The 27,894-nt window shown below is 41.8% G+C and overlaps 2 protein-coding genes across 9 annotated transcripts in view; one reads left to right on the top strand and one right to left on the bottom strand.

The window, feature by feature from the left end:
* The window catches only part of COG5 (component of oligomeric golgi complex 5), a 173,111-nt gene extending 162,900 nt beyond the window's left edge, over positions 1-10,211 (top strand). For all 4 annotated transcript variants that reach the window (XM_064702835.1, XM_064702836.1, XM_064702838.1 and 1 more), the window contains 3 exons: positions 142-268; positions 818-897; positions 9,511-10,211. In XM_064702835.1, coding sequence (XP_064558905.1) covers positions 142-268; positions 818-897; positions 9,511-9,625 — 322 coding nt within the window. In that variant the 3' untranslated portion in view covers positions 9,626-10,211. The remainder of the gene's footprint in view (positions 1-141; positions 269-817; positions 898-9,510) is intronic.
* A 161-nt stretch (positions 10,212-10,372) lies between these two features.
* Positions 10,373-27,635, bottom strand: HBP1 (HMG-box transcription factor 1). 5 transcript variants are annotated; one of them, XM_064702839.1, is made up of 11 exons: positions 27,595-27,635; positions 23,537-23,729; positions 22,254-22,488; positions 21,323-21,455; positions 20,433-20,544; positions 20,204-20,316; positions 19,700-19,856; positions 19,006-19,150; positions 16,408-16,737; positions 13,002-13,143; positions 10,373-11,481 (listed from the first exon to the last, which is right to left on the bottom strand). In XM_064702839.1, exons 1-11 carry the CDS (start codon positions 27,607-27,609, stop codon positions 11,464-11,466), a joined length of 1,593 nt encoding a protein of 530 aa, XP_064558909.1. In that variant the 5' UTR covers positions 27,610-27,635; the 3' UTR covers positions 10,373-11,463. The 5 variants fall into 5 exon arrangements, with proteins under 5 accessions (XP_064558909.1, XP_064558910.1, XP_064558914.1 ...); XM_064702840.1 differs by having other exon boundaries at positions 23,537-23,725; positions 27,595-27,621; XM_064702844.1 differs by lacking the exon at positions 27,595-27,635 and adding an exon at positions 27,187-27,495.
* Between the last annotated feature and the right edge of the window lie 259 nt (positions 27,636-27,894).

Below are 27,894 nucleotides of genomic sequence, written 5' to 3' on the forward strand. Positions count from 1 at the left end.
TTGGAAACCCAAGATGCATAGTAGGGGCAAAAAACTCGATGTTCTATCCTAACACAATATTGCCACCACACAGAGGCACTTTTCTAATGCATAAGATAAGCTTTTTCTTCATTTAATGAGTGTATTGTTACATTTTTCCAGACCACTGCTGTTCCAGACCAGTGAGCATATTGCCAGTAGCCCAGCTCTGGGAGAGGTTATTCCATTCAGCATTATTCTTCAGTTCTTATTTACAAGAGCACCACCAGAGCTAAAATCACCCTTCCAGGTAATAAGATCAACCTGCCTTTTATTTTCAGATGTCCTGAGGTGCAAAAAGCATTGTAGTTTGCCCTAGCTGTTTTAGTTAAAAAATGTTAAAATGCATATTTTATATAATTTTTGGCTTTGTTTTTATTGTGGAAAATGCATTATAATAATTGGTTTACTAAATTGGTTGATTAATAGTAGGGATACAATAACCTGATATTAAATAGACTCCCAATTCTTTATTATTCTGTCAGCAAGTAGTAGAAGTTGCAGACCTTTCCCCAGTCTGCAAATTGCCTGGATCCTTCTCTTGTAAGATGCAGGAAATCTAGATAAAAACCCTGTCAGAAATGGGCCAAGAGCTGATGTAGGAGATGACCTCTGAGCTCCCAAATAAAATACTGGGCTATTCCTGTTAATTGTCTTTAATTTCTTAATTCAGTCTGCATCACTGCAGTATTGAGAGCCTCATGTGGCTTTCATTTATGTCATCTGTGATTCTGAAATTGGTGTGTCTGTTTCCTTTTTTGCATTTTGTGTAACTGGTGTTTGTGTTTCTCTGTTCCAGAGGGCTGAGTGGTCCATTGCCCGCTACTCCCAGTGGCTCGATGATCATCCAGCTGAGAAAGACAGGCTTGCTCTCATACGGTAAAAATCCGGCTTCTTTTCCTCTGCATTTATGATAATGGAGCAGGAACTTATCTGCACACTAGGGCTCTTGAAAAGTAAAAATAATGTGCCTCAGGGGATGTATCACAAATACCATTACCTTCTCTCCACTCATGGGATGAGTTGCAAAGTGGCAGAAATACAAACTGAGCTCTCCTGTCCACTGCCCTGTGCTCAAACTCTCCAGGGCCTTTGGAAGGAGCACATAATCCTCTTGTACAGGAAGTAAACTGTGCACAATGATGGCTTAAATTAATACTGAGTTTTTGCAAAACTGCTTCCCTCTCCTAACTGCTGTAAAGTCAAGACTGCAGCTGTCCTGTCATCTGTGTCAGGAAATAGAAGCTCTGAAAGCTTAACCAATATAAATGTAGGTAGAAATCCAAAACTGGAAGACCCTTGTTACACACCTGGAATGTTGCTCTTCAGGAAATCAACCCATGATCTTTAGAAAATAATAATAACATCAGGTTGCTAGGGTAGATGACTTCATAGCTAAATATTATTTTGCATCTTAAGATGTTAGGAAAAGTTATGAAGAGTCTTGTTTTTCAAACCAAGCAAAGTTTTGAAGTATGTTACAGACAGCAGATTTGTATGAACTTGACAAAACCAACCTGGAGATCCTCAGGATTCAAGACTCAGATGTTCATTTGGCTCCTAAAGCCCTAAACTTTCCAGCCATCTTCTCAGTGACCTTGGTGTCCCCCACAGCAGTGACCTGGGACACACGTGGCTGCACTGGGCTCCACCTGGCCTGGGAGCCAGCTCTGTCCTTGAACTACCATGCATGGATGTTGCAGCTTTTGCTGGAGTGGTAAAAGCTGACTTTTCCACTCCAGCAACAGTGGTTGTGCCTCAGAAATTCAACTGTTTTTTGTCCACACTTCTAAAGCAGCCAAGAGGAGTCTGCTATAAATATTTACATTTCCTGAAGCTGACAGCACCACACAGTCCCATGTAGTGATCAGGCCAGTTAAGAAGATACTAGTTGATCACCAGTAGATATTTCTAGGATTTATTTTTGAAATATTAAAAAACAAACTGTGTCTCTTCATATGTGTGTTTTTTGAAAATCATACTTGTGATTAGTCTAGTTTGTCTACAAAACCAGCTTTTCTTGAATCTCAAGCCATGACACTGAATTACAGGGACATAGGTGATAGGTGTATATGTAATCAGCTATGAATATTTTGATTAGGTTGTTGAATCTCAGATATAGTAGGGAAAGCAGGGAATGCAAGTCATTTGAAACTGGTGGGATTTTTTCTCTTCAGTTTGTTTTCCCAAGTTTGAAAATGCCATCCTTAAACTACAGCACATTTTTGTCTTTGTCTGCAATTAAATTTCATCCAGACTGATTCAGTTAATGGACGTGCTGGTGGTCATGTTCAGACACTGATAAATTGTTCTAACCATGGAGGTATTAAGGAGCAAACCTTGGGATGAGGCTTTTAGGCTGAGACAGTGTCATCCATTAGACCAAGTAGCTAAGCTGGAATACTTAAGTTTTCCTTTCAATCCTTTCACTGAATCCTTTATTCATTTTTCATGGCTAGTTATCCATATGTAAGGCAGGCAAGCAGACATCAGTCACTAGTATGACCATGAATCACTCATATTTTCTTTAATACTCTATTGGAAGATTTCTGAGCCAGCTCTTTGTGTGCTTCATATGAACCCAAGTTGAGCTGCAGGCTTCTTGCTCTTCTATCAGTCTCCCTCCTCAGGCTTTTTCCACCTGTAGTTGCTCAGCTGTGTGAGTTGAACTTTGGATGTTTGGAGCCCTCAGATCCCTGCACTGCCCTACATCAAAATATTCTCTTTTTGTTTGCCGCAGCCTTGCAAATGGTAATTTTGTGCAACTTCCTTTTGTAACAAGTGTGCAATTACTCTAGGGACCTGCTGCCTAGATATTAATTTCCTTGTGTTACCAGGATCCTTCTAGGCTCATATTAAAGCTAATTGGAGTGCTGCTTCCGCTCTGTAGGTCTTAAATGCTTTGCTTGCAACGTGGTGTGAATGGTATGAATTAGTCCCATTCTGAGCATTTTTGTGCATTTCCTTCTGCTTGAGTTCAGCATGGGGGTGGTATTTACCTGGCCAGAGGTATATTTGCCAGACTCCCTTTATAGACAACAGAGAGAAACAGGCGCTGCTGGGGCTGATTCATCTCATCCTGAAGCTGGTACCTAAAATAGGTCAGTTGCATTGTGTCCTGAAAGCTCCCATTTTCTCTGTTCAGTGAATGGAGTGTGGGCTGGGACACAGGAGCTCTCCCAGGCAGCCAGCTGCCCTGCAGACATTTAAAGTTAGGTGAGATGACCCTGCTGCAGGTGTTCTTCCTGAGCAGGGATTGTGTTGAAAGGAGCAATTGCCTGGTCAGGGCAATTTTTTTCTTTTTCTTTTTAAATTAAGCTTGGAAACTCAATTTTTCTTCCATAAAAGAAGCCCTATTAGACTTGACAGAATTTGAGCCAGCCTGAATGATAGTTCATCCATTCAAGGGCCAAATTCTCACCTTTACCATTAGAGTGTGTTAACTCCCCTTATTCAAGCTCACCCTTGCTGAAGCAGAGTTGAAAGCCAGACCCAGTGAAGGGTTCATTTCCATAAGGAGCAGCTGTCCTGAGCTGGGGAGTTGCTCTGCCCACTCATCTGCCTGGGGCAGGGACAAATGGCAGCTTGAGGAGCACTGTGAGAGCCCCATCTGTGCTGGGCTCAGCCTGGTGGGCAGAGCTGTGCCCTGGGCTCAGATCTGCAGGAGCACAGGAGGGGCAGGAGCACACCCGGAGGGGCTGCAGCGCTGCCAGCCAGGCACAAACCCCGGGGCACTCAGGCAGACAGCAACAACCAGAGATGTCTCCTGCTCCTCTCTTGTCCTACAGGTGATGCTGCTGGAGGTTTTACTGTTTGTTTTTACAGTAATTTTTATAGCACTGGGTTAAATAGACCTGGTGTCACACAGATGTGCTCATACACAGCAGATGTTCCATTTTGTGCTTTGCCCCAGAGTTTGCAGAGCAAAGAGACTTCTACCAAATTACTAAAGAAAAGTCTGGCCCAGTGTCGTGCAGCTGCCCTGCTGATGGATCAGGACAGGGGTGCAGTCCCAGTGCTGAGCAGAAAGAGGATCCCTGCCTCTTCTGAAGCTCACCATGGAAATCTGACTCCATTTGACCAAAGGCAGAGCCCAGGAGGGTAGCACTAGGATTCATAATTCCATATAAGATTAATTAATTAGAGTCATTGTAAGGGATCCACATTAAGATCCCTTAAGAACCACAACCCAAATAATATTTTTTTTTTCCTTTTAACTCTAGATATAAATCTTCATGGGTTCAAATAACATTTTAAAGAAGAACTATCAGGGTCTTATATAATCAGCTTGTCCTGATTTCCAAGAAAGCTCATGGTTTTGCTCATGCAAGTGAAGTAATTTAATAAGTGCTTTAAAATCCTTTTCCTTATGTGGGAGGGCATCTTAAACTTAGGGCTTTTTTTTTCCTTACTTCTTATGGCATTTTTAATGAAGCATTAATATATGCAGAACATCCCACCAACCCTCCTTCCATAGCTCTCTTTTGCAAACAATATTTGTAATGTATACCATAGCTTGTCTTTTAAAATAGAAACAGATTGCTGAACAGGTTTTATGTCCTTTATTAGACTAGAAGATGCTGAATTTAGGGCATTATTTAGTCTAATCCCTTCAAGAGTATGTTTTGTATATTACATAAACAGGGTTTCTTCCATCTTAAAAACAATAATACAGATATATGTTACATCTTTCCATATGACAACAGCTGTGATCTTCTCTGTGCTGGAGACTTCATGATACTGCTTTCACCCATAGGGCTGTTTATTTTTCCACAACTACTTTGGCACTGGTGTTCTTACAGTGTCCTCAACAGGAGTGAGCCTGCCTTTCTAAGGACAAGATTCTAATGCTAAACTGGTGCATCTGAATTGAGTTCTGTACTGCCAGCATAGTTAACAAAAGCTCATTTGAGCTAGAACTGCTAAAGTTTACGAAAATGTCATGGAAAATTCTGCATTTCAAGTGTTAACAAAGCCCCTGAATTCATTTGTCTCCCCAGATTAGTCAGGTAGGCTCCTGTGATGTTCCAGGTTGCCCAGCTCAGGCAGCCTGCACTGAAGTCTGGCTGCATGCAGAGCAATCATCTTGCTTTGCCACAAGCAACTTCCTGCACTGTCCATGTTCTGTATGCTGCAGTCCCCTGAAGCCTTGTTGACTGCCTTCAGCAAAACAAAATTCCCATCCCAAATGAGCTTCTGGAACCATGTCTACTCTATGACCATTGGTGCTTTTAGTCACCTCTTCCAGCCCATTCCTCCCTCTCACTCTGGAGCAACCTCACCATTACTCTCTGGACTCCAAACAACTTTCCTGCCTGGATTTATGATTTGTGCTGTTTTGCTACCAGGAATGGACAGACTTCCTGGCCTGCCTCCCTGCTGTCATTCCCACAGGCAGCAATGCAAAGGAGTTTTCTGAGCTTGGCCATGATTCCCTTGTCCCCTTGTGCATGTGGAGCCCCAGGTGCCCGTGGCTGCCTCTTTGCTCGCAGCCTTCAGCAGCTGCAGCAGCTTCTCGTCCTCCCCTTGGCTGCTTTCCTGCACCTGCCTGTGTGGAGCCGGCTCCCAGCCTGCCCTGGTGGGCACAGGGAGTTCTCCAGGCCACTCTGCTTTATCACAGACACTGCTCTTTCACTGTTTCAGGTGAAACAGTGAAATTATGAATGGCTTTTTTTAAAAAAAATTCAGCTTCAGAGTGTTTAAATATTCTCTTGGAGATGCAGGTGTGGGACACAGGAAAATAGTGAATGCAGTTGGAGTATTCAGAAAGCTTTTGTTTTCATTGTTTAGTGTAAAGCTGTAAAAGGTCTCTAGAAAAATGCCTGAGAATTCACCTTAGAGTATTGGCATTACTGATTGGAGTGGGTAAGAGTTGTGATGCTCTCAGGTTGCTTATGTTTGTGAAGTTTGACTCCATCTGTTTGAAACAATGCAAGCAAAGCCACAGTAAAAGGGCAAGTGCAGCAGAAGGGACCTGCAAAACTCCTTTTAGCTGCCTCTGGAGTTGGTTTTGCGAGTTAAATCAGATTCTTTTGGGGCAGGAGAGAAGGAAAAAAGATAAAAGCTGCTAGAGGTGTGACAGTGGGACTGTAATACTGCAGTATGGCACTTAGCATAGCCTAAATCTCATTCCATCTTGTTTGATCTGATGGGAATAACTGTCTGGCAAAGGATTATCAAGGGCTCACATTGAGTGGTTTTGGGTGCTGCTTTTAGGGTAAAGCTTCTCCCTTTCATCTATCTGGTTATCTCTGTAATCTTTTTCAAGGGCTTTTTCAAAGCAAGAAGATAAATCAGTTAAGGGACAGCAGTGTTACTGTCTGGGTAATGATGCCAACCCACAACTTCACCAAGACTTTGAGGAGTGTATAGGATGGAAAAGACAGGGATACTGCCGAGTGGAAGGGGAGAGATTTATCAAGATAAATGACAGTTACAGTAAGAAAACTCACAGGAGTTCCTCAACTGTCTTTTTAAAACAAGGGACAATTCTTTGTAGCAGCTAATAAACATCTAACATGTCTAACAATTACTGCTGACCAGAGCACTTGAGTGCTGACCTGAGTGGAAATGTGAGACATTTCAGACTCTTGTGAAGCATCTCCACTCATCAGGATGGCATCCTTGATGTCATCCTTGACCCTTTCCTGCCTGCATCTCCCACCTGCTGCTCAGTCTGCTCATCACATGTTGCCCCCCTTTGCTACAAGAGGCCTGTTTCTCTAAAAAGCACAATTTCCTGCTGTCCCATTCCCCCAGTTTTTCTCTCTAAATCTTGGGATTTAAAATAAACCTTTGAATGTGCCTAATCTCTCTGCAGTTCATGATGCTGATGGCCTTTACTGGGAATGAAGTGAGCTGCACCCAAAGCACTTTGTAGCTGCAAAAAAACTAGCTACAAAGCTAGTTTTAGTTGCCTTTTTCACTGTAGACCCTGTGCTGCTCCCCAGGGACCATTGGGAAGGAGCAGGCTGAAGCTTTTCAGAGAGCTGACCATGGGCAAAATGTCAGGTTTACTTTAGCTAGATAAAATAAATATTCTTTCCCTGTCTTTCTGCCTGTAACAGATTCCTTGTCTGTTGTGGTTTGTTGCTGTGCAGAAAATTCAAAGTGATTCCTTACAGTGTATTTGTACCTGCTGTGGACCCCTCAGCAGTAGCTCACAAGGAAGTTTTAAGAGCTCTCAAGTGCACCAAGGCCAGCATGAGGAACTGTTTCTGTGCTCAGTAACTTTATTTTTCTGAGGGGTCTCAACTCTCCAGTCATCCAGTCCATCTTTCTTTGGTGTCCTCCCAGACAACATGTCCTGGGCTTCAGCAAAGAGGGGCTGTGAGTCTGGATGCTGCATGGGACATGGGGAGCTGTGGTGGGAATTCCCTGGTGCTGTGCTGTTCCAGTCCCACCCTGTGCTCAGAGGTGAAGCTGCCTCGGGTTCTTTGGTTGCACAGCTGCACACTTCACTCTCTTCCTGTCAAACTCCATGGCAGGGACTGCAGAGGGGACAGGCAGCTCCTCCTGGTGCTGCAGGTGGGGACAGGCATCTCCTCCTGGTGCTGCAGAGGGGACAGGCAGCTCCTCCTGGTGCTCCCTGCCAGCGAGGCTGACGGATCAGTGCTGGCAGGAGTGGCAGCAGCCCCAGGACCAGCTCGTGGGGCAGGGCTGCCATGGCTGTCATTGGCTTGCAGGAACCCAAAGCTCAGACTCCGCTCTCCAGAGTCCTGAGCACAGGCTCTTGGCCTCAGGAGCATCTTCCACTTGCTGATAAATGAACTTTGCTGGAAATTCCCAGCCACGCTCTGGCACAAGTTATTGAGGAAGGGCCAAGCCCTTGCTGAGGTAGCAGCAGCTTTACTCAGGCACCCAAGTGTACTGTGACCCTGCACCTTCCTACCATCTCCTCTGCTTTGTCAGGTTTGGTGGGCTCATCTGAGGCTTCCCAGGGCTGCAGCATCACACAGGGATCTTGGCTGCTCCTCTCTTACCATCCTACGCCAGGAGAAGCCTCTGTGTGTGAAACATGGGCTGAATATCATTCTTCAGTCCTTTTGCTTTCCTTTCCTTAAGCCTTGCCTAATTCACTGCCTGCTGCTGCCAGCAGGCACGTACCAGGGAGCAGTGCTGCCTTCCAGTCCATGAACTCTTCGTGCAGGAACGCAGGGTTCCACCAAAGGCTTGTTTGTTGGAAGGAGCAGCAAACGTAAATACAGCTCTGCCTGCACAGCCCACCATCCTACAGCAGTGGGTGTGTATTTACAGGCACAGCTTTGTGGTTGCTCTGTGTTACCGTCTCCCTTGACCCCTGTGCCCCCCCCACCCCTTCACCAGATGTGCACAAGAACCATCTGCCTTCTCCCAGTGGGACTGGGAATGTTCCTGCCATGTAGCTAAAAGCCAGCGGGCTCCCTGGCTGGCAGAGCAGCTGTGCTGGTGCATCCTGCACTTCCAGAAAGGAAGGGATGAGACAAAACCCAGACCCACTCCCTGCTCAGTGACCCTGGGGGCTGGAAGCACTGTGGTGACAATCTGTATTAGAAAAGGAACAGCCACATACCAGGAGCTCTGTTAATCTCCATGTGAAATGGGGTCTGTTGTTTGTGCATTTTCTTAATGTCACAGTTTTGCTGCAAATAGCACAAATATAAGGAAATTTTAGAAGGAAAATCCAAGATGATCATATCAGTTAAATGAAGAAATAGAAGCAGAAAGGGAAAAGAAAATTATATTCAAAGCTATATTTAAGTGTGGCAGCGATAGCTTGGCCTACTTAATGAATTAGTAAGTTGGAATCTTACAGATGAGCACTTACAGTGTTTGTTTTACAAATGTGCTGTCACTCAACAATACTGTGTGCTAGAATGTTGGCTGAAAGGTGACCCTGTGTTGTGAAGCATCACCACAGTCACCCCTTTTAGCTGTGCAGTGTTTATTTGTGCAGTTCCCACATGGTGACTCCATGTGTGACATCCTGTGACAATGTGTAAGAGAGCCAGGCCGTGCCTTGCCCAAGCCCTCTCTGGGGTTAGTGCAGCGTTTCCTGAGGCCCATGATGGGAGTTGCAAAGGCAGTGCCAGGAATCTCCTCAGGGCACGGTGGGTGTTCACCAGTGCCCCACCTTTCCTGCTGGAAGTTGCACTCTCAGCGTCTGCAGCAGCTGGAGATTATTCTCTCCCTCTCTAAAGGTTACCAGTGCAGCACTGAGTCTGTGCGTCAGAGCTGTCATTTCAAGCCATCTGCAACATGCTGCTGCTTATTTAAATGTTAACTTGTTTGCTCCTCAAACATGCAAGAAAGGAGATGAAGATCATGGAACAATTATATAGAGCTTTGCAATGCCTTCCGTGTTCACTTCCTTCCTCAGACAAGTAGGACCATCTGAGGAAAATTTTGCAGGAGGGAAGAAAGCAATTAATTTCTGTTGCAGATCCTGAATTTACAGTACTTAATTGCTTTAGCTACTTCTTTTTTTTCTTTTTCTTTTTTTTTTTTTTCTAGTGGTGCACTGGAAGCTTATGTTCAATCAGTGAGAACAAGAGAGGGAAAGGAGTTTGCACCAGTCTATCCCATAATGGTTCAGCTGCTGCAGAAAGCCATGTCAAGCCTTCAGTGAGCACACCTGGACAAGGCTCTCACACCAGGGGATGGATGGTAACACAGCTGGGGGCTTTGGTGCACAATGGGTACTCACTGTTCATGTAAATTATCCCCAAGTACATCAGCTTTACAATGACACGTTTACCTACTTCATGTCTGAAACTTCTGTCTTCTTGCTTTATGTTCACATTACAGGAACTTACTTATACAGAAATATTATAAGGAAATTGTACAACTTTTATGTGCTGTAAGTCTACATCTAATTGAAACATTCTTAAGCATTCCTTTTGAATTTAGAACAGTATAAAATTAGAACTCAAATATTACAGTGTAATTGCTGAATATCTCAAATAAGGAAGCAGCTCTTTTCCTACAAGTAGAGTTTTAAACAGTTGAATACATTTTAGCTGTATTCAGAAAATTGTACTTTTGAAACGTTTGAATCATCAGTTTCCATCTAAAAATCACTAATTTTAACACAAGGAAAAATATTTATAACTAACCTAAATGCTTCTCTATTGCACTGCTATTTGCTTAGAAATAATTTATATTGATTTCAACTCTTCTTGCTTAAACTGTAATAAAGAACATTAACTATCCAATCCTGAAAATAGTATTTGAATTTCTTCACTAGCTTCCTAATGGCAAGGCATTAAAATATACTTTGGATGGGTTCATGTAAAGACTTCCATGCCGAATGTGCTCATTGCTGCAGGGCTGACTTCATGATTAGTCTTCTTCATTTTATAAAATACACAACACCAAATTTTAATGAATTTATTTGAAATAATATACAAGAATATAGTGTGCAAAAATCTTAGGGGCAACATCATGTAGACGTGTCATAAACTGAAATTTACAGTTGTGATTCTTAAAAAAAAAACCAACGCACAGCTGTTTAGTACAGGAAAAGCCATGATTGTAAATGTTCACAGCAGAAGCAATTGTAATCCTAACGCAGCTGCTCTAATTTTAGACAGTTGGAGGAGAAAAAAAAAGTAAAGTGCAAGTGTTGCACATATAGTTAAGTGCAAAGTTTGCCCCCACCATAAAGATGTCTTATGGCAAAATAAAATATTGTAGAATATGTGGCAAAGACAAAACACAGAGTTATAACTATGATGGTGATGATATCAACAGCACCACTTTTCTTGAGATAACGCTATTTATTTGTTTCATCCTGTCCAGGCCATTGTTTCCACCACAAAATGACAGCTCTAACTAGTGCCAGCTGATGCAAAAATATCTCCCTTGTGGCTACAAGTTTTCTAAGTGGCATCCCAAGCAGCAGCTCCCTTGCTACATCACACCACACCCTCCATTCCCACGTTCTGGTAACTTGCTGGCAGCAGGGCAGGCTGGGAAGCTGCAAGCTGATAATGATAACACTTTGCCATTTCAGAAAATCCCAGGCCCCAAAATCGCAATTAATAATACAGTTGTGCAATACATATTAATCAGCAATAAGAATCAATGTATATAAACAGCTGTTACATATTTTAAAATTCCCCTTTTTGTACATTTTCTTTTAAAAATAAACATTTATACATATCTCCTTCGCCTCTTTCTAAAGTACTTTAGCACCACAGGATATCCATTTTCAAGCCTATATTACCTGATACATAATGAAGTTTGGAAGAAAAATAAGGCAATTTGGTTTAAAATGCTGATAGTTTTTAGCTTACTTAATGTTCTATTGTAAAAAGCAAATCTGCACTCAGGTCATTTCCACGATGGTGCCAGTATTTTATGGTCACACATAGTCACAACAAAGAGTAAGACCTTGATCTTGCATCTTCTCGCCATCAAGCAACAGCCATTTTGTAAATACAGAGTTAACAGGAAAATTCTGGCTTAATGCTGTTGTGAGCCCTGAGAAAAGAGAAGAGAAGAGAAACTGGGTTAGTAATTACCAAGCAAAGGGCCCAACACTTGTTTGGAAAGCCACAAGTATTTCTAATCATTGGTCAGTTATTCAGAAGAAACCAAAAAGGCCAAAGCAGACTGTTTTACTCCCTGATCATCAAAAGACCATCCTGACTTCTGTGTCAGAGCCTGGAGCCCACTGTCATTACAGGGTAAAACAGCAAACAGCTCAGTTCACTGAACTGGAACAATCACAGAGGGTATTTCCTGCTGTAACACTGAGGAAATGGGTTCCACAGATCCTGTTCTCTTGGCCTGAAGAGTGTAGGGACAAGGAAAATCCTACTGCAAGGCAGGGCAGGAAAGCCTTGCTGAGGCAAACCCATCACTACTCAGCTACACACAAACACGCCTCTGAGCTGCTTGAGGCTCACAGGTGAGCCTGTGATCTCACCACCCAAAGCTCAAAACTGCTGTAGTGTAAAAGCAGAATAAATAAATAATATTATTTTAACTAAACCCACAAGGAAATGTAACAGAAGCTGTCACTGTTGATTAAAATAGAATGCAGTGAACAGAAAAACAGCTTGTTCCTAGCAGCTGGGATTTGGTGGAACCTTCTGCAACAGGGACTGAAAACTGCACAAAGTATGTGCAGCAGAAAGAAGCAACTCAGTGTTGGAGCATTTCTTATTCAGTCTTAAGGCAACACTTGCATATGCTCTTGAGAAAAAAGCCTCATTTACACATCAAAGGACAGGGGTAACTTGAGGATGAAATATTACACCACATGGATGGTTTCACAACCATGCAGATAAAGTCCACACCACCCTTCAACTCCTACCCAGCCATTAAATGGAAGAACTTGGCAAGCACTCTGTGCACCTCAGGATCTTTCCTTCCAATCTACTCTTCTAGTTGAACAAGCAGAATCTCCTTTTTTTGATGTTTCAGCTTTAAAGCCCTTCTCTTTCATAATACATCCCTCACCTACTAATACATTGCTGCAGACTCTTATATTGATGGCTTTCTACAAAGTGGAAAACAATTTCTTTTCCTACAGTAGTGTTATCTACTGTATTTATTTTACAATTGAACAGACTAATAAATGAAAGGCATTCAGGGGGATAAATTATTTTGCTCCTTCAGTAACTTCATATATGCTGATATAATTTACCAATAAGAAAACTAGGAAAAAGTAAAGAAAAGGCTTTTACAGAAGATAAAGAAGTTCAGGTACAACCTTATGAACTCACTTCAAAGCAAAAGACCACGTGCCCTTCCTTTGCATTTCACAAGCAAACTAACTTTCAGTACAAACCAGAATCCTCAAAACTCTCATAAAATATTCAGACAGACCCTCTCCTGATCTGTCTCCTGCCAAACTGCCAAAAGCAGGTTACACAACACAGGGGAGTAAATGAAGGTTTCAGCTACTAAGAAAGCAGCTTATTCTGAACAAAGCACACTGTAGCCACCCATCTGAACATATGTAGCAGCATGATGAAAAAGCTTCACAAACATACAGAATTCGTTCGTTTTCTTTTCCAACAGTCAGGATTTAAACGCTTCTGCTCCTCTGCCAAGGCCTTGGCTTCTAGTGTGTACATCCTTCTTTCCTCATTTTTCATTTTCTTCCACCTGTCGCCAAGTATCACACTTATGGCTCTGCAAGATAAATGTTTACAGTACAGTCAGGACAGTGCTAAGAAATACCAGGATATTTTTTTTGTTTTTATCTGAGCACTTTAAAAAAGATGTGAGTTAAATGTGGAATTAACACACAAGGAAGAAATCAGGTATATGTTAAAAATTGAAATGATCCTATTTGTGATTATCCTCTCATAGTTCTTTTAGTAGTTAAACAGCTGAGACTTCTGTGTTAGCTAAGCATGGGTCAGTGCACATTTTAACGTTTCAAAGGGTGTACATACAGCAACTGGCATAAACCAGCAAAATAGAGAGGTTACAAAAACCACCACCAAATGGTAACTTACATTTGTTTTGCTCTACTTTCATACTAGAAGATCATATGACAGATTTGCTGAAAATATGTTCACTAATAATTAGAGCAATGAACTGAATATGACCTCAGCCAAATATTTGATTAACTGCAAGTCCCCATGTCTATTTAATCAATATCTGTAGCTTCTTCCACCTTTAATCCACCCTGGGTGGAACACACTGATATGTTCCCATTACTGTGCAAATGGAACCATTTGTTCTCATACATTTATAGCCATTTCCAGATACTAAATTAATTCCTTTCCTTACAAACTCTAGGTTTTTGACAACACTTCCCTGTACTAGCCTGCCATATTGCTTAACTTCACTCCCAAATGTTGGATCAATATCCCATTAAAGCTTTAACTCAGTCTTTTAGCTGAATGAAAATCTCTAAACAACAGCTCTTTTATCAATGACTATTAAAGCTATGAAGTGGTTTGTACTTTGGCTTCGGATTACAGCAATGAGAGTTCTGTGACTGGCTCTAAGAAAAAGGTGGACACAACTAAGTCTTTTTCTTTCTCCTATTAATGAAGTTCCTTGCTGGCAGTGAAGATATTCAAACAGAATCAAGACAATTAGAGTGTCATCAACTGTTTCCATAACATGGCACACACAGCAATCCTGAGTGCTGTTCTGCACCACTGAAAAAAAAGGATTTGACCCCTGCAAGGCTGAGTGGTGCCATTCAGGTTTCTGTGAGCTGCAGAGCACTCAGGGACCACATCCCAAAGTGCCCAGACAGCCCTTGAGCCTGCACTGCCCTGTGCTCCAATGACTCCTCAGAGCAAACTCCTCCAGGGGACTCCACATCCCATTGCCATCAAACCCATTTGCACAGCCTGGCTCTTTGGCACTTGAATTTCTGTTTTTCTATCCAAACTGCAAACCAGTATCTTTGGTCTGTCATCAGAAGCAAACATACCCAGTTTAATTAGCAGATTTTTCATCTTCTGACAGTATCCAGAGGCATATCAACAGAAACCTGTCTGCTCTGGGTCACCAGCTTGTACTGGATCACTCACACCCTCAGGACAGAACACGGTGACCCAGAGAGAACAGGTCTGCTGTAAAAGCCACTGACTTCCCAAATAAAGATGCAACCTTAAAATCTTTTATACAAAAATATAATTTCCCTCATCTCTAAAAGGTCCACTACTCAAAGAATTTCTGAACACACAACCAAGTTCAACTATGGTTACAGTGTTACAGTGAAAAGTATCCAGAAAATAAACAAGTGCAGCCCTAACACCAGTTTTTCAAACAGGATCTTGCAGTCCATTTTTATAGTGTGACTCTTGACTTGTGCTTTGAATGCTTACAAGCTCACTGTCTTGCTGACGTGCCTTGAGCTGTTTTGTCTCAGAATAGCCCATTTAATTCAGAATACCTCAAGTTCTGTACTCTCTTACTCCCATAAGGAAATAACAGCAGTAAACATAAGAACTTCACTGTACAGAAGTGGCTACTATGTTATAAGCTCTATACATCTGAAAATGACACAGACTTATATTTAAAAAACATGAGAGTTGCCTCCCTGCAGCTAAATTAATGAATGCCTCAGCAACACTTGAGTGACAGCAGCTGAATGCCTGTATCAATTATCGCTAATGCTATTTCTGCCACCCTGTGTTTTATGGATGCCATGGAACTGCAGCCAAAAACTGCACTGCCTCCCAAGCAGGACAGTGAGCAGTGCATTCTGAACTGCACTTGGAACTTTGTCACCTCTTTCCTTCAAGGTAAACCTGCTCACTGTCCTGCTTGCTCACTGAATTTCACATCCATGCAGCCACAGCTCCAGTTCACTGCATCCATGTGAAATCAGCATTTTCAACTAAATTTATAACCATCATAAACCTTCCTGGCTGACATTCTCTTCCATTTCTCGCTGATAGCTGCAATCAGTGTGAAGGCAGCAGATCTGCTTCACTGAACTTACTATAAACATTACACAACATCATTGTCAGGACACACAAGACTGGCTGGGATTGTTTGGCAGGATTCTCTATTTCAGCAACAGTTACAGCCTCCTTATTAGAACATTATAAAATAGTAAAACCCCTTTCAAAGCCCTGCCAACTTTAATTTTTACCAGATTTAGTTCAAGAATTTTTATGTCACAATGCAATTTTTACAGTAACAGTTTTTATAAAATTACATACAGTAAAAAAATCTGATTGTAAGATCAGTCCATGTTCATGTGTTTTGGTTTCTATTTACATATACCCAATTAGCACCAAATACTACTTAAAAAACATGTAATGGAAATCTTAACTAAAATATGTTTAAAAGCAAACAGGCTAGAGATTAAGAACAAAAGAACAAACTAACAAAGACTTATCCCCCCCAAACACAGTCATACAATTCTTCCTGCAAATTTCAACAGATCATTGAATGCCTTTAGGGCAAGAAAAATTTGGCAATGTGCTATCTGGATGATGATCTTTGAGATATCCTAACTTATCAGTACTCCACTCTTCAACAGGATATACAGACTGGAAATAAATGCTTGCAACTTCAGGACCAATTTGCAATAATACATCAAGACTTAATTAGAAGAAGCAGAAACTCCCTTTTTTCCATTACAGCACACAAGCAGAGCACCTCATCACTGTAAACAACAACAGCTCTGTACCTGTGCCTCTGCCAGTGCACCCATACATTTATCAGTTGCTTTACCCCAATGTTTTATCAGAAGGCAAGTTTGCCAAAAATGGTTTGTATCAAGTTCACCGAGTAATGAAAATATTCACAGTCCACCCATAAACCACCCTTTATGTTAACATCTTGCAAAACTTTTTCTTAAAACAATACACACATTGTATTTCAAATGCAACATTTAGCCTATTTAAATATTAAAAGTGGGACACAGATATTCTTCTAACTCACCAGTAACAGCAAAACTGCAGTTTGTATCATTACCTGTTGTCTTTCCCTGGATACATCTGAGTGTATTCAACTCTGTATTTTTTGGCAAAAAGCATGAAGGCATTCATTGGTCTTTTGCACTTGTTTGGAGAAGTGGCACTCACAGTACTTGCAGTCCCTGAGGTGTGGCTTTTGCCAGCTTTGCTGTACAAAGGATTGGAGGGAAGATGTGACGATGCAGCAGAGGCACAGTTTTTACTACTGCATTCTGATCTCTCAGCATCCTGATTGTTTGCTCCCGCAGAGGAGAGCGAAGCGCGGCGCTGGCGAGCCATGCTGCTGAGCACATACACTGCAGAGGAGTCCATCGGGGTGAAATCGTAACTGCAGGGAGGACACACGTCATAAAGCATCCAGGAATGTTCATGTGAAACCCCTAAATATCTGTTCACTCTTCACTTTTATTACAATTCTAGTATTTTGTCCTTTTTTGTGTCACATAATGATTTGTGCTCGATGTGGATGTCAGTGTGAAAAACAAAAAACTGCAAGGCTTTGGGAGGTAAATTAGTCTTTTCTTCAGTGTGATGAAGACTGCAACTTCCATGTTCTGCTATGTACTTTCCTCAGCTATGTATCTGTTACCTATACTATGTCTTAAAACTTCATTCTTTTTTTAAACACACTTTTTTTTCCTGCTTCTTTCCTTAACATAAATCAAACCTGATCAGTGAATGACAGGTACAGAAAGGAAAGAAATGCAAAGATTTACTCCCTTGCAAATATATACTAACCAAAATATGAAACCACTACATTTATTATGTTCACTTCAGTACAAATAACTTCTCTGGGCAGTTGAGTACAGACTGTTTTACACACAAACCTTCCGGAGGTTGAAGCCCTGCGCAGGGCCCCGTGACTTGGCACTATTTGATGCTGTGCTGACAAACGCCTGCCCTCTAGTGACAAAACCACCACATTCCTTCTCGAGGTATCTGAACAGCTTAGGTGACTTGTTTCCATAAAATTCAGATCTCCAAATACGACAAACTCTTGCAATTTTTAGCTAACCAATGACTACAATTAACTTCTAATCACTAAAGAAGTAGTTTTATTCCACAGACTGTTACCATCTCCAGGTGGAAAAACACTCTTGGAAAGGGGCTACTCAATCAAAAATCTAAACCACTAATTTACCATCACAAGATAAAGATACATATGCTAATGCTCCTCTTACCTATTGCTCAGTGTGGCTACAGTTGCATGATTTATGGCCAAAATAAGGGTTGTGAAGGGCTTTTTTGTGAATACCAAGTAGAACTACAAGTAAGGAAATGCTGCATGTGGCAGTCCAGCCCTTCTCTGCAAAGGTAAAGCCTCTTGTGGGACAGAACCACACAGCAGAGTGGAGCCCAACGAGGGGCCTCCACCATCCCTCATCAGGAGAGTACAAAGCAGGAGGGAGGGTAATGCTGACCATCTTGCAGGTATCACAAGATAAGGAGAAAGGACCTCTGTTCTACAACAGGCCAGCACCCTTCCTATTCCTAATCTCCTTCTCATGGCACAGAAACCGAACTCTGTTTTTAGTTCTGTCCTGTTATCACAGCTGCAGCTGCTGCATGCTCCTTACTCAGTCACTCCCTTCGGCTCAGAAAGACAAGGAACTCGAAGTACAAGGCAGCATTCAGCTAGGCTGCAAATCAGTAAGGAGCCAGAAATGCACATTTTTCAGTGAGATGTAGCTACCATGATTTTAACAGCTAACTTGGAGTAACCAGGGGTTAAGAAAAACACCCAGACAGCAAATGAGTGAAGCCAAGCAATCTGAACTTGTTCTGTGCCAGGCTGAAATCATAAAAGAGCTCTCAGGGCCTGAACTGCAAAGAGCATCTTAAATTCCTTTTTTTCTGTTGTAAAAAACCAAAGTGCAACTAGATTAAAAACAGATGCTAAAAAGACACTAACATCATAGGAAAAGATGGATTTTACTAAATCTTAAAATCTCAAAATCATATGGAAAAATCTTTATTATTTCCTTAGACTCTTAGAGTAATTTATGTTGAACAGGACCTCTGAAGGTTATCTGGTTGAAGTTCTAGCTCAGGTAAACCCCAAAGTGAATCAAACTCTGAAGTTAGTAAGTTTGATATAATAAAAAGAATGCCGAAAAACAGAATACACAAAAATAATAAGATTATGAGCATACTGTATTCTAGAGCCACTGCACATGCATTTACCACTAAGAAACTACTCAGATAATTCAGATGTATTGTTGCATATGAAACATGAGATAACAGCTGGCAGACATACTATTGTCAGAAAATTGTACTAGGTTTTGCAAACATAATCCACTTTACCTGAAAATTTATAAAGACAATATATATTTTTTTACTGCTTTATCTAATGTGCCTTAAACTATCATAAAAGAAGCTAAAAAGTTATTTCACTCCAAGGCACTACTTTGCAGTTTAGCAGAGCACATAATTACATAGCTTTCCTAGTACTGAGTATTCATTTTTTCCTAACATTTATCTTGTATTGCCAAAACTATTCTCCCTTTCCTCTATATAATGCTTCAAATTCTTCCAGACTTAAGGTGCCTACTCATTAAATACAAGAACCACTGAGGCCACTTTATCCAAAAATTACCTTTTAAATGTATCAAAAACACCTGAATCATCAAAGTTAATGGCATCAGGGTGTCCAGGAGGTAGACACAGATCTCCAAGATGCATTTCACAGCATGGAATGCCATGCTGAACCACAGTCAAGCTTGGATAAAAAGATGACCAACCTGAAGTGGTAAAAAGTTAAATTAGACAAACGGCCAGACAATCTCTCCAGTTCTTTATTGGAGCAATCCTATATCTTGAAATGACATAATTTTATAAAAGTGTTCTGATGTAGTTTCTTTCATACAAAAGAAAAATCAGAAACTCTTACTTAGGGAATTCTTATTGCAAATAGTTTATCTTTATTTGAAATAAAATCTCATTCTAGCAAAAAAGGAGACTTTTACCATCAGAAGTTCCATTTTTAGCAAGTGAGAAAAGCTTCCCTTAGTTGCAGTTCTCCCCCCACCCCAGTCTTTCTGCTTTCCTGAGCTCCATTGATATACTCAGTGAACTCTTTCCTTATGAGATAGGCAGTATTCCAGAAGCTTTATGGCTTTACAGGTTTTTTTTGTTTGTTCATATTCTGGATTACTTTACAAAGATAGTAAACTGTTTCTACACCACTACTTTTATCACTTTCATGAACAATATGAGATATCAACAAAAACTGCAGTCACTTTCTGAGAATATTTTAATATGCAACCACGTGTAATTGAGGTATTTCATACCTTTATTTTTAACATAAAATGGATGATCGAGTCTGCATTCTACGGTAAGCAAGCCATCCTCCACTGTGCCAGGATCAAAAGTCAGCTTCAGCACTGACTCACCACAGGAAATACTTTCTTCATGAGAAATCAACTTCAAACCATTGGAACCATAGTCCTGTTAACACACATACAGTTCAAAAAATTTCCCCCAAGAAAAGCATATACCTGTGCATACTCTAGGTGTATACTCATCATCATACATTGTATTATAAAATAACAATATTCTAATTTGCATTTCTATCTAGCTGGAAGTTAATAAAGATGACATACATTCAAAACATACATAAATGAATTTAATTCAAGTGCCTTTCTGTGAGATCCACAAACAGCACAGTGATCAGCTCTAAACAACATTAATGTCAACCTATTTTCCTGAGACAGTAATTAAAGGCACAGGGGTAATGTAAGAAACAAAGTATTTGCTAAAGGTATTGCAGTGAGTTTGTTAGAACTAACAATTACCTTGTAAGGACTGGCTGGGAGATTTTCCTCTTTTCCACAGCTTTCAGATCTTGCAAACTCTTCAACATCCTGCCATTCTTTATTGCGTCCTTTATGAAAGCACAGGCGAGAGCCTAATGGATTTTTTCAAGGAGAAAAAGGACATTAGTGTTACAACATTAGTGCTACAAGGAAAAAAAAAACCTACAAGATAAAACAAATACTTATTTCATGAAACATGCTATTTTACCTTTCAGAAAACAATGCCAGACAGTCGAGGGCCAGGAATGGCACCATCCTAAATCATCATCATCTGAAAGTGATGACATGCAGAAAATGCCAGATTCTGATTCACTGTTTGCCTATTAAAAAGAAAAAATGCAAAATGGTGTTGGTATTTTACTGCAGAGCATTTCAGGGCTGGTCTTATATGTCTGAAGACAGTCTCTATTTTCACTTGTGGCATCATTTTGCCTTAAATACTAATAGGAATGTAACATGAAGACAAAGATTAAAGGAATGCAATAAATGTGAATGGATTGTTTTCATCGCCTTTTCTGAGACACATCCTGACATTTTTGGGTTTCATTCTCTGAGATTCATTTCATCTCAATGGATTATCTTATGCTCATTTGTAAGCATTTTACACCTCATCATTCCTTAGTCATCTACAGAATCATTTAAAGCACATTACTCTATGGTCCAGTTACTGGAAAGCTGTAGGCTCAAGGCAGTTGTAGATAAATCCCTGGAGAAAATTCACTGCTGTTAACAGACAAATTTCAGATACCAATTAATACATGGGAAAAGGAGACACAGGACTGACAGGCTTTGTGCATCTCAAAGGAGAGGGATCCATATTTCCTTTTGAGGCATCAAATCAGATAACAATTTTTTAAAGCTTGCTGTAGAAGGAATCACAATAGAAGCAGAGCTTTCTTAGAGTGATCTCATCACAAAAAATACAAAGTAGCACTACAAGCCCACCCTGTGTGGTAAAAAGAGAAGTAACAGAAGGTCTCGTTTAAATAGCAATAGTATTAACACTAAACAGATTTTTTTTAAGCTAGTTTCCCTTGTAAAAAAAACTTAACCAATTGCTCATACATGTTTATTTTAAAATGTTTCAGAACAACTCACCCTTTCATGTCTGACTGGTGTTTCATCCACATCATTCTTGGAGAAGTTAGGATCACTGTTTGAAGATCCTGGTGGAGGACGTGCATAGGAATGTAAACTTTTGCTTGTTGCTATTATGCGAACAGGAGATGATCTACAACAGAAACATGTATTTTAAAATATCGCAGATTAAGATAACATGAGACTTTGCTGCCATTACTCTAAAATGCTTTTATTGCAAATATTTCTGTTTGCATGAGCTGAACACCAAACAAACCTCCCACACACGAACCATCCCAGTATTCCAAGGGGATGATTAAAGGGCACAAGCTCAGGCAAAGGGAATATGTAGCGTAACTCCTGCATAGGTTCTATGTAGCACCCAATTACAGTATTATTTCCACAGTGGCATCTCCTTAGCACAATGCTGAAGTTTTTACAAATTTTCTGATTAAAAACCTAAGAAAAGCTGTACAATAAGAAGTGAAGCCCAGTGGTTTCCAAGATCCCACACTTGCTGCTCACAGCCTTACAGAACTTAAAGATCACAAAGATCACTACTAAAATACACATTGCATTAGATTTCCAATTAGCTGTTTAAAAATAAAAACAAATGTGAAGTCTGTGCACTAGAAAGCTTTAAGAATTTAGTGTAAGAAATTCCTCTTAGATTTTATCTGCTGCTTCACATGAGGTAAATGTCCATAATTTGTGAACCTGCTGTGGGTAGGCAAAGTCTTTACATCATCCTATGTCATTCACAGCTGGAAACTAAGCAGCTTTTGCACCAGGCTCTGAGATGAGTTCTGTGCACACCTTCACAGAATAAATAAAAAGACCAAACAATAGGGCTCCAGTTCAAAGTCAGAAGGTGAAAAGAGTGAAGGAAATATTTTGAAGACAGGATTATAAATAAATCCCTATAGTTCAAAAGTGAAATGAGTGTCAGTACCTGTTATAAAAAGCGCACTGCATCAAAGGACTCTGAGGACTTGTGGCTATATTTGCTAATTCTGTCAACCAGTTCACCCCATTCTCACAAGAATAAGCATTTTCTGGATTGCTGTTTGAGGTATGTTGGCTCCATGAAGGCCTTGAACATTCCTGATGTGAAACATCAGCACCAAGCTGAAAAAGTGCAGGTGGGGTAGAATCTGTCTGCACAGCCTGTAATTCAGGAAGATCATCTACAAACAAATGCACAAATTACCATAATTATACTCAGTTCTTTGCTGTCTACTCAATTTGATACCAAATATTGCAAATTTGATTTAAAAAAAGGAACCACAATAAAGTAATTTTATTTTCTCATATGACAACTACCAACATTTCACAAACCCCGTTCATAAAAATGGACACAGAAATAGTAACATCTCTAGTCAATTATATATTCACACAAGAAGTTTAAGAAAAAATGAGGTAAATAAATAAAAATGTACTTCTGATTTTAATGTTTTTACTAGATTCAAAAACAGCATGCTTCACTAAAATACTAAAACATTTCACAAAAGACATTTACATTAATCTGTCCTTGAAGGTGTGACACTAAAAAAATTCAACATCAGATCATGTTCAAGGTAAAAGGTTTCCACCAGGGAACCAAAGTTTAATAACTCAGATTAAATAAATCATGAAAGCTGGGTACACAGCCTGGTAGGGTGAATTCCCATCAACAATATACACCTTCCCTATCCCAAACAGAGTAACAGAAAAGACCCCAGCTTGTTAACAGAAGTCTGTGCTATGTGCTGTCATATAAGTATCATTATTCTTAATCACTTCATAATTTAAATTAAATTTGTTAATATTTCACAGCTTATATTGATACTTTCTATGGTATATGCTGATTTTCTCCAATCTGTAAGAACTGAAGTAATCTTCCCCTATGCCAGAATCTTTATTTGTAGATCTAAAACAACATGATTCCTTTAGGAGGAGCCCTTGAGCTTTCTGTTTGTTTTTTTTGTGCCAAAAAACCCTGCTCCTCTGGGGACTAGAAGCAGAAATTTGTGGCTCGGAGTTCAAGAACATATTTGAGTCAACAGGCCAGTGTGTCAGAACTGGAAATGGGTTAAAGGGAAAAAAGACTGCAAATACCTTCAGATGTCACAATTCCCTGCCCTAACCAAGCTAAAAATCAGCAATTTCATTTAACCAGCTTCCAGTAATTTCAGTACAGGATATCTAAAACAAACTTCAGAATTCTGTTTCCTCTGAAAAAATCTTGTTATTTACCAAGTTCCATGTGCTCATCACAGGATGCATATCCAGGAGAAGAGGGCAGATTTTCATTACACTTCAGCAACTCCAGTGACTCGTTCATCCCTGAAGTTCTCTTGTCCACTACCAGAAGGAGTTTCTGAACTGCATTAGGCATTTGATTTGTCTTCACTTCCCACACCATGTTAGGATGCTCCAAAGTATCTGACTTTAGAAAGACAGAGGTTAGAAATCTGTATACATGTGAACTGTTTTAAGTTGCATCTGATATACTACTTCGTTACCAGGCCCTAAATCCTCATCAGTCTATTGAATATCACAGCATCTTTTAGGGGTGTCTAGACACAATCTTGTACAATCCTTACAGAAAAAAGAGCTAACTCTGAAGTCAAGAGGCTACCTGGGGCCCTGGCCACTTGAGTTTCTAGTGTCTTGAGGAATGGAGACTGCCTGGCACTTCCCTGTTCCAGTAACCACTCTTGCTGTAAAGAAGCTGCTCCTCAGGCAGGTTTGAACTTCCCTCAGCCTGTGCCCACTCCTCCAAGAGCCTGGAGTTACCTCACCCACCTCAAGCCAAGATACACAACATTCACTTGGTACCCACAGCACTCAGCCCATCACAAAAGGCAATCAGATGGGTCAGACCAGATTTGATTTTGGCTAATCTGTTCTGGCTATTCCAGACAACTCCTTGCCTTACAAAGACGGTGGACATGGCTGTCAGGAGAATTTGCCTAATAAAATACCTGAAGGCTAACGCTGACCAGTCTGTAATTTCCCCACATCCTCCTCCTTGAATTCTGGTGTGACATTTTCTTTCTTCTAGTTATTTGGAGCCATCCTGCCAGCAAATCCACTGCTTTTTGGAGACCATCCTCACAATCCATCCCTGCCCACGGCAGGGGGCCTGGAACTAGATGACCTTTAAGGTCCCTTCAAACCCAAAACATTCTGTGAGCCACAACTGACCCTGGCCTGGAGGGACCCCATCTGTTCCCACTGCCTCATGCACAGATGCCTCACAGAACCAGCCTGCCCCTCACTTGCTCCACATCTACCTCACACAAAGAAGTGTCTGGCTCTCTCAGAGGCAAGCTGCTACACCCAGGGACTTGAGGAACCATGAAACAGGCCTGGAAAATTAAGATCAAAGCAAAAATGCTGTCCTCAACCTTGTGAGATCAGGTCCACATTTTCCCAGTTGCCCTTTCAGCACTGGTGTCTGCAGAAGCCTTTTCCACTACCCTTCCCATCTCTGGCCTCCAGGAAGAGTCTCAAACACACTGGACTCCTAACATCCTTCACTGAAAATGGACAGATAAAGTTACCTCTACTGGAAGACTTCAGTTTCATTTCCCCAAATCCCAGTAAAGTAATGTTTATACCAAACCCACTATGTTAGATCATCTTCAAAAGAGAACTGTGTGCTTATTCTACACAACCACTGTCTCTAAAACCTGGTAAACAATGTTATTCCAATCTTTAGTCATTTGGTTATCTACTTTGTTTTTTTTAAGATGAGGATGAACTAAAGCCACCATAACATGATTAGCCTGTACTTTAATGAAGTGTCCTTGAAAAAATAATCATAAGTCTCTCACAAAAGAGCAGAATACAGTTCATAAGAAAGAAAACCTGAGAAGTCTACCATATGTATGTCCACTAAGTAAGCTACATTAGAGAAATATCAACAATAGCTTAGAAAAATACAATATTTTCATATCACAGAATGACAGGGTTGGAAAGGCCCTCTGGAAGTCACCTAGTCCAGCCCCCTCTACTCTAAAGCAGGTTCACCTACAGCAGGTTGCACAGGATCACATCCAGGAGAGTTTTGACTGGAAAATTTCTACACTTCTGATCTCCTAATCTTTCAAATATATGCAAAACTTATATAAACTTGCATGCTAAACATAAAAAGATGTTTGATTCTACTCAAATGGCACTACTACAAAGCTAACATTGGCTTATTCTGACTTTAAGGTGGAGAAGAAAGGTGACACAAGTGAGAATACACAACAAACTATCAGTGACATTATTTTCACCTCCAGAAAACATCTTTAACCAAATTTATACCCCTGTCACCCATAAGGGACAGTAAAATGACAGAACACCACAAGAGCAGATAGCTCAGTCTTCTGAACAGAAAAACCAGACCTCAGTAGTACAGGTCAGGACCTTGAACATTATCTCCAACTAATCAACTCGGAAAAGCCACTCCTTGTTTTTCTGGCTTATCTACGTCTTTCTTTTCCCTCCTTCTGCCTTGTTGTTTGGTTTATTTTTCCCTCTATTTTTTCCTCTCTTCCCTTCCCATTTTCCTTCCAAAATGAAGACTCAAACTTATTTCTAGAATGTTACCTTCTCCCTCCTTCCTGCCAGGTGCCAAGACTTGAAAGTCCATGTCCTGGTATCGCAGCACTCTGAAGGTCAGAGATAAGGTACAGATACAAAATGCTACTCTGACAAGAGAGATACTTGTTTGAGAAATAAATTATTCCTCCAAGTCACAAGAATTTCTCCAAAACAAAGCCATCTGTGTACAAAAGCCAAAAAACCCTCTAACAAATGAATGACAATGAAATTGAAAGAGAATTACAAAGAAAAACAAACAAAGTGCCCAACTTTACTTTTCCATTTTTTTATTCTACTTCATTAAAGCCTACTTTGGACATCATGTCCTTCTCCTCAGCCTTTTAATGGTTTGAACATGAAGGGGATTTGTCATTAACCAGCTTGAAAAAATTTTTTAAAATTCAACTTTATGTTGAAAATTTGTTGTGTCAGATGTTGTCAAGAACCATGCTTCACAGGACTGTAATTACTGCAGCTGTCTTTGGAGGCTAAATGAAATTATTACTTTGTGCTTTAAAGTAAGTGAATTTGTCATGCTAAAACAAGTGGCAACGCTAACAAAGACTTTATTAATTGAATCATGTCTATTTCTGAGGGACAAAAATAAACTTGGGAGAAAAGTAAATAAAGACTGTGGCTGCGAAAGGGTTCAGCAGGAACTGGGCAGCATCCACCCAAACCGCAGTGCGCAGGAATGTAAGTGCCTGGGTGTAAGTGCTTCCCGTGGCTTTTTTCCTTCTGCTATTCGCCTTTCTTCCCCCAACCTACTGACGAAGTTTCAGGCTAGCTCTACGCCTGAGCAATAAGCTGGACGGAGTTTAATTTGGAGAACAGCTCCTCCAAGCAAAACACAACATACTGGCAAGACTGGATCTACACCAGGGACTTTTCCTGGCGCAGCCGCTTTGATCAGGAATCCTCGCTGCACATCCCCGGCCGTGCCAGAGCGCGCAGCCGAGGCACAGCGTGATTCACCATGTTTTCCAAGCCCGGGCGGCCTGTTCGCTGACGCAGGGCGGGCCGCGCTGCCCCCGCCGACCCACAGGCCCTTGAGGACGGCGTTCCCCGGGCGGCTCGGGGGCGGCGGAGCCCCGGGAGGAGCCTCCGAGACCCTCGGGAGGCGCCCCCCGAGCTCCCCTCGCCCGCAGCCCCTCAGGGGCTCCCCCCGCCCGTCACGTGACCTTGTTTACACCCGCGGCCGCACGGCGCACGCGCGCTCGGCCCCATTCATTCGAACTGCGTAACACCGGCCCGGGGGGGCCCCCCCGCGCCCCGGCCCCGCTCCCCCCGCGGGGCTCACCCGCACCCACCTGCACCCCAAACGCTCCACGTGCCGCACAGCCGCTGCTCCCGCACCGGGCACGGCGCCCTCGCTCTGACAGACCGGGGCGGGCAGCCGCTCCCCGGGGAAAACAAGGGGGGAACACCCCCCTATTCCGCTTGTTTTTATGGTTTGAGAGGGCACAAAGAGCGCCGGCACACTCCGTGAGTTTCAACCCAGCGGTGCGGCAGGGTAGCGACTCCGCGGGGCCGGTCAGGGAAGGCGCACAGTAAATAATGTCCGAGGTTCCCGTCGCCGTCAAAAGACTGAACCCCGCGACCTCCTCGGCTCGACCTGCAGCTGCTAGCAAAGCTCTCTGACCTACCGAACCCCTCCCGTCCCCCGCCGGAGCCTCGCAGCCCCCAAAAGCGGCAGCTCGAAACTTTGTAGCACTTACCGAACCCGTCGCCATTACCGAGCTCCCCTCGGCTGCCCCCCCGCCCCGTTCTCTCAGTGGGTCCCGCCCCCCACAGGAGCAACTCGGGCGCTGAGTGGCCAGAAGCGACGTTGCTCAATTCTCAGCCACTTTCTATTGGCTACCTGGCCTGCCTGTCAGAACTCCTCCCGGAGGGCGGGCATGTTTTGACTCTCCTGCACAGCGGATTGCACCGCGCCGCACGTCAATCACCCCCATGCGGCGCGCCGATTGGTCGATGCCTCGGCCAGCGCCCGCAGAAGCACTCTGGGAGCTGTAGTC

Source organism: Zonotrichia leucophrys, chromosome 1A, assembly GCF_028769735.1.
Source record: "Zonotrichia leucophrys gambelii isolate GWCS_2022_RI chromosome 1A, RI_Zleu_2.0, whole genome shotgun sequence".
NCBI lineage: Eukaryota > Metazoa > Chordata > Aves > Passeriformes > Passerellidae > Zonotrichia > Zonotrichia leucophrys.